General features: G+C 70.4%; 1 protein-coding gene across 1 annotated transcript in view; it reads left to right on the plus strand.

The window, feature by feature from the left end:
* LOC103907510 (sodium-dependent multivitamin transporter-like) overlaps positions 1-662 on the plus strand; it is a 20575-nt gene that overhangs the window by 244 nt on the left and 19669 nt on the right. The window contains exons 2-3 of the mRNA XM_009289725.2: positions 10-162; positions 578-643. Coding sequence (XP_009288000.1) covers positions 10-162; positions 578-643 — 219 coding nt within the window. The remainder of the gene's footprint in view (positions 1-9; positions 163-577; positions 644-662) is intronic.

Genomic DNA, 662 nt, shown 5'->3' on the forward strand with positions numbered 1-662 from the left:
ACCTTCCAGTCGGCCGTGGCCATCCTGGGCGTGCCAGCCGAGATCTACCGCTTTGGCACCGAGTACTGGTTCCTCGGCTGCTCCTACCTCCTGGGGCTGCTCATCCCGGCCCACATCTTCATCCCCATCTTCTACCGCCTGCGCATCACCAGCACCTATGAGGTGAGGGGGGTCACCCCCCGTGGGGACGGGGCGGGGGTGGCGACGACACACGCGCAGAGCCTAGCACCGCCTCTGGGGACGAGCTGACGGTGCCCGGCGGGGCTTTCGGCTCCTGGTCCCGTGCTGCCCTGTGCCCCTGTCCTGGCGCCCAGCCTGCCGTGCCCCGCAGACGGGGCTTCCACCCAGCTTGTCCGGCACCCGTCCCATCCCCCGCCTCGGGCACCTCGCCTGCCCCGGGCAGCGCTGGCCGGCCCCGTTGTGTCTGCGGCAGCAGGAGACGAGGTGCTGGGGCAGGGCTGCCTGCCCCCCTCTGCTTCCCCGCTGCCGTGGGGGGGACATGGGGGACGCAAGGGACGTCCCCCCTGCTCAGGACCCCGCGTCTGGGGACAATGCCCTGACCCGTCTTCCCCCTCAGTACCTGGAGCTGCGCTTCAACAAGACGGTGCGGGTCTTCGGCACTGTCACCTTCATCTTCCAGATGGTGAGTGGGGCGGGGGGGG

Source organism: Aptenodytes forsteri, unplaced genomic scaffold, assembly GCF_000699145.1.
Source record: "Aptenodytes forsteri isolate BGI_AS27 unplaced genomic scaffold, ASM69914v1 Scaffold235, whole genome shotgun sequence".
Taxonomy (NCBI): Eukaryota; Metazoa; Chordata; class Aves; order Sphenisciformes; family Spheniscidae; genus Aptenodytes; species Aptenodytes forsteri.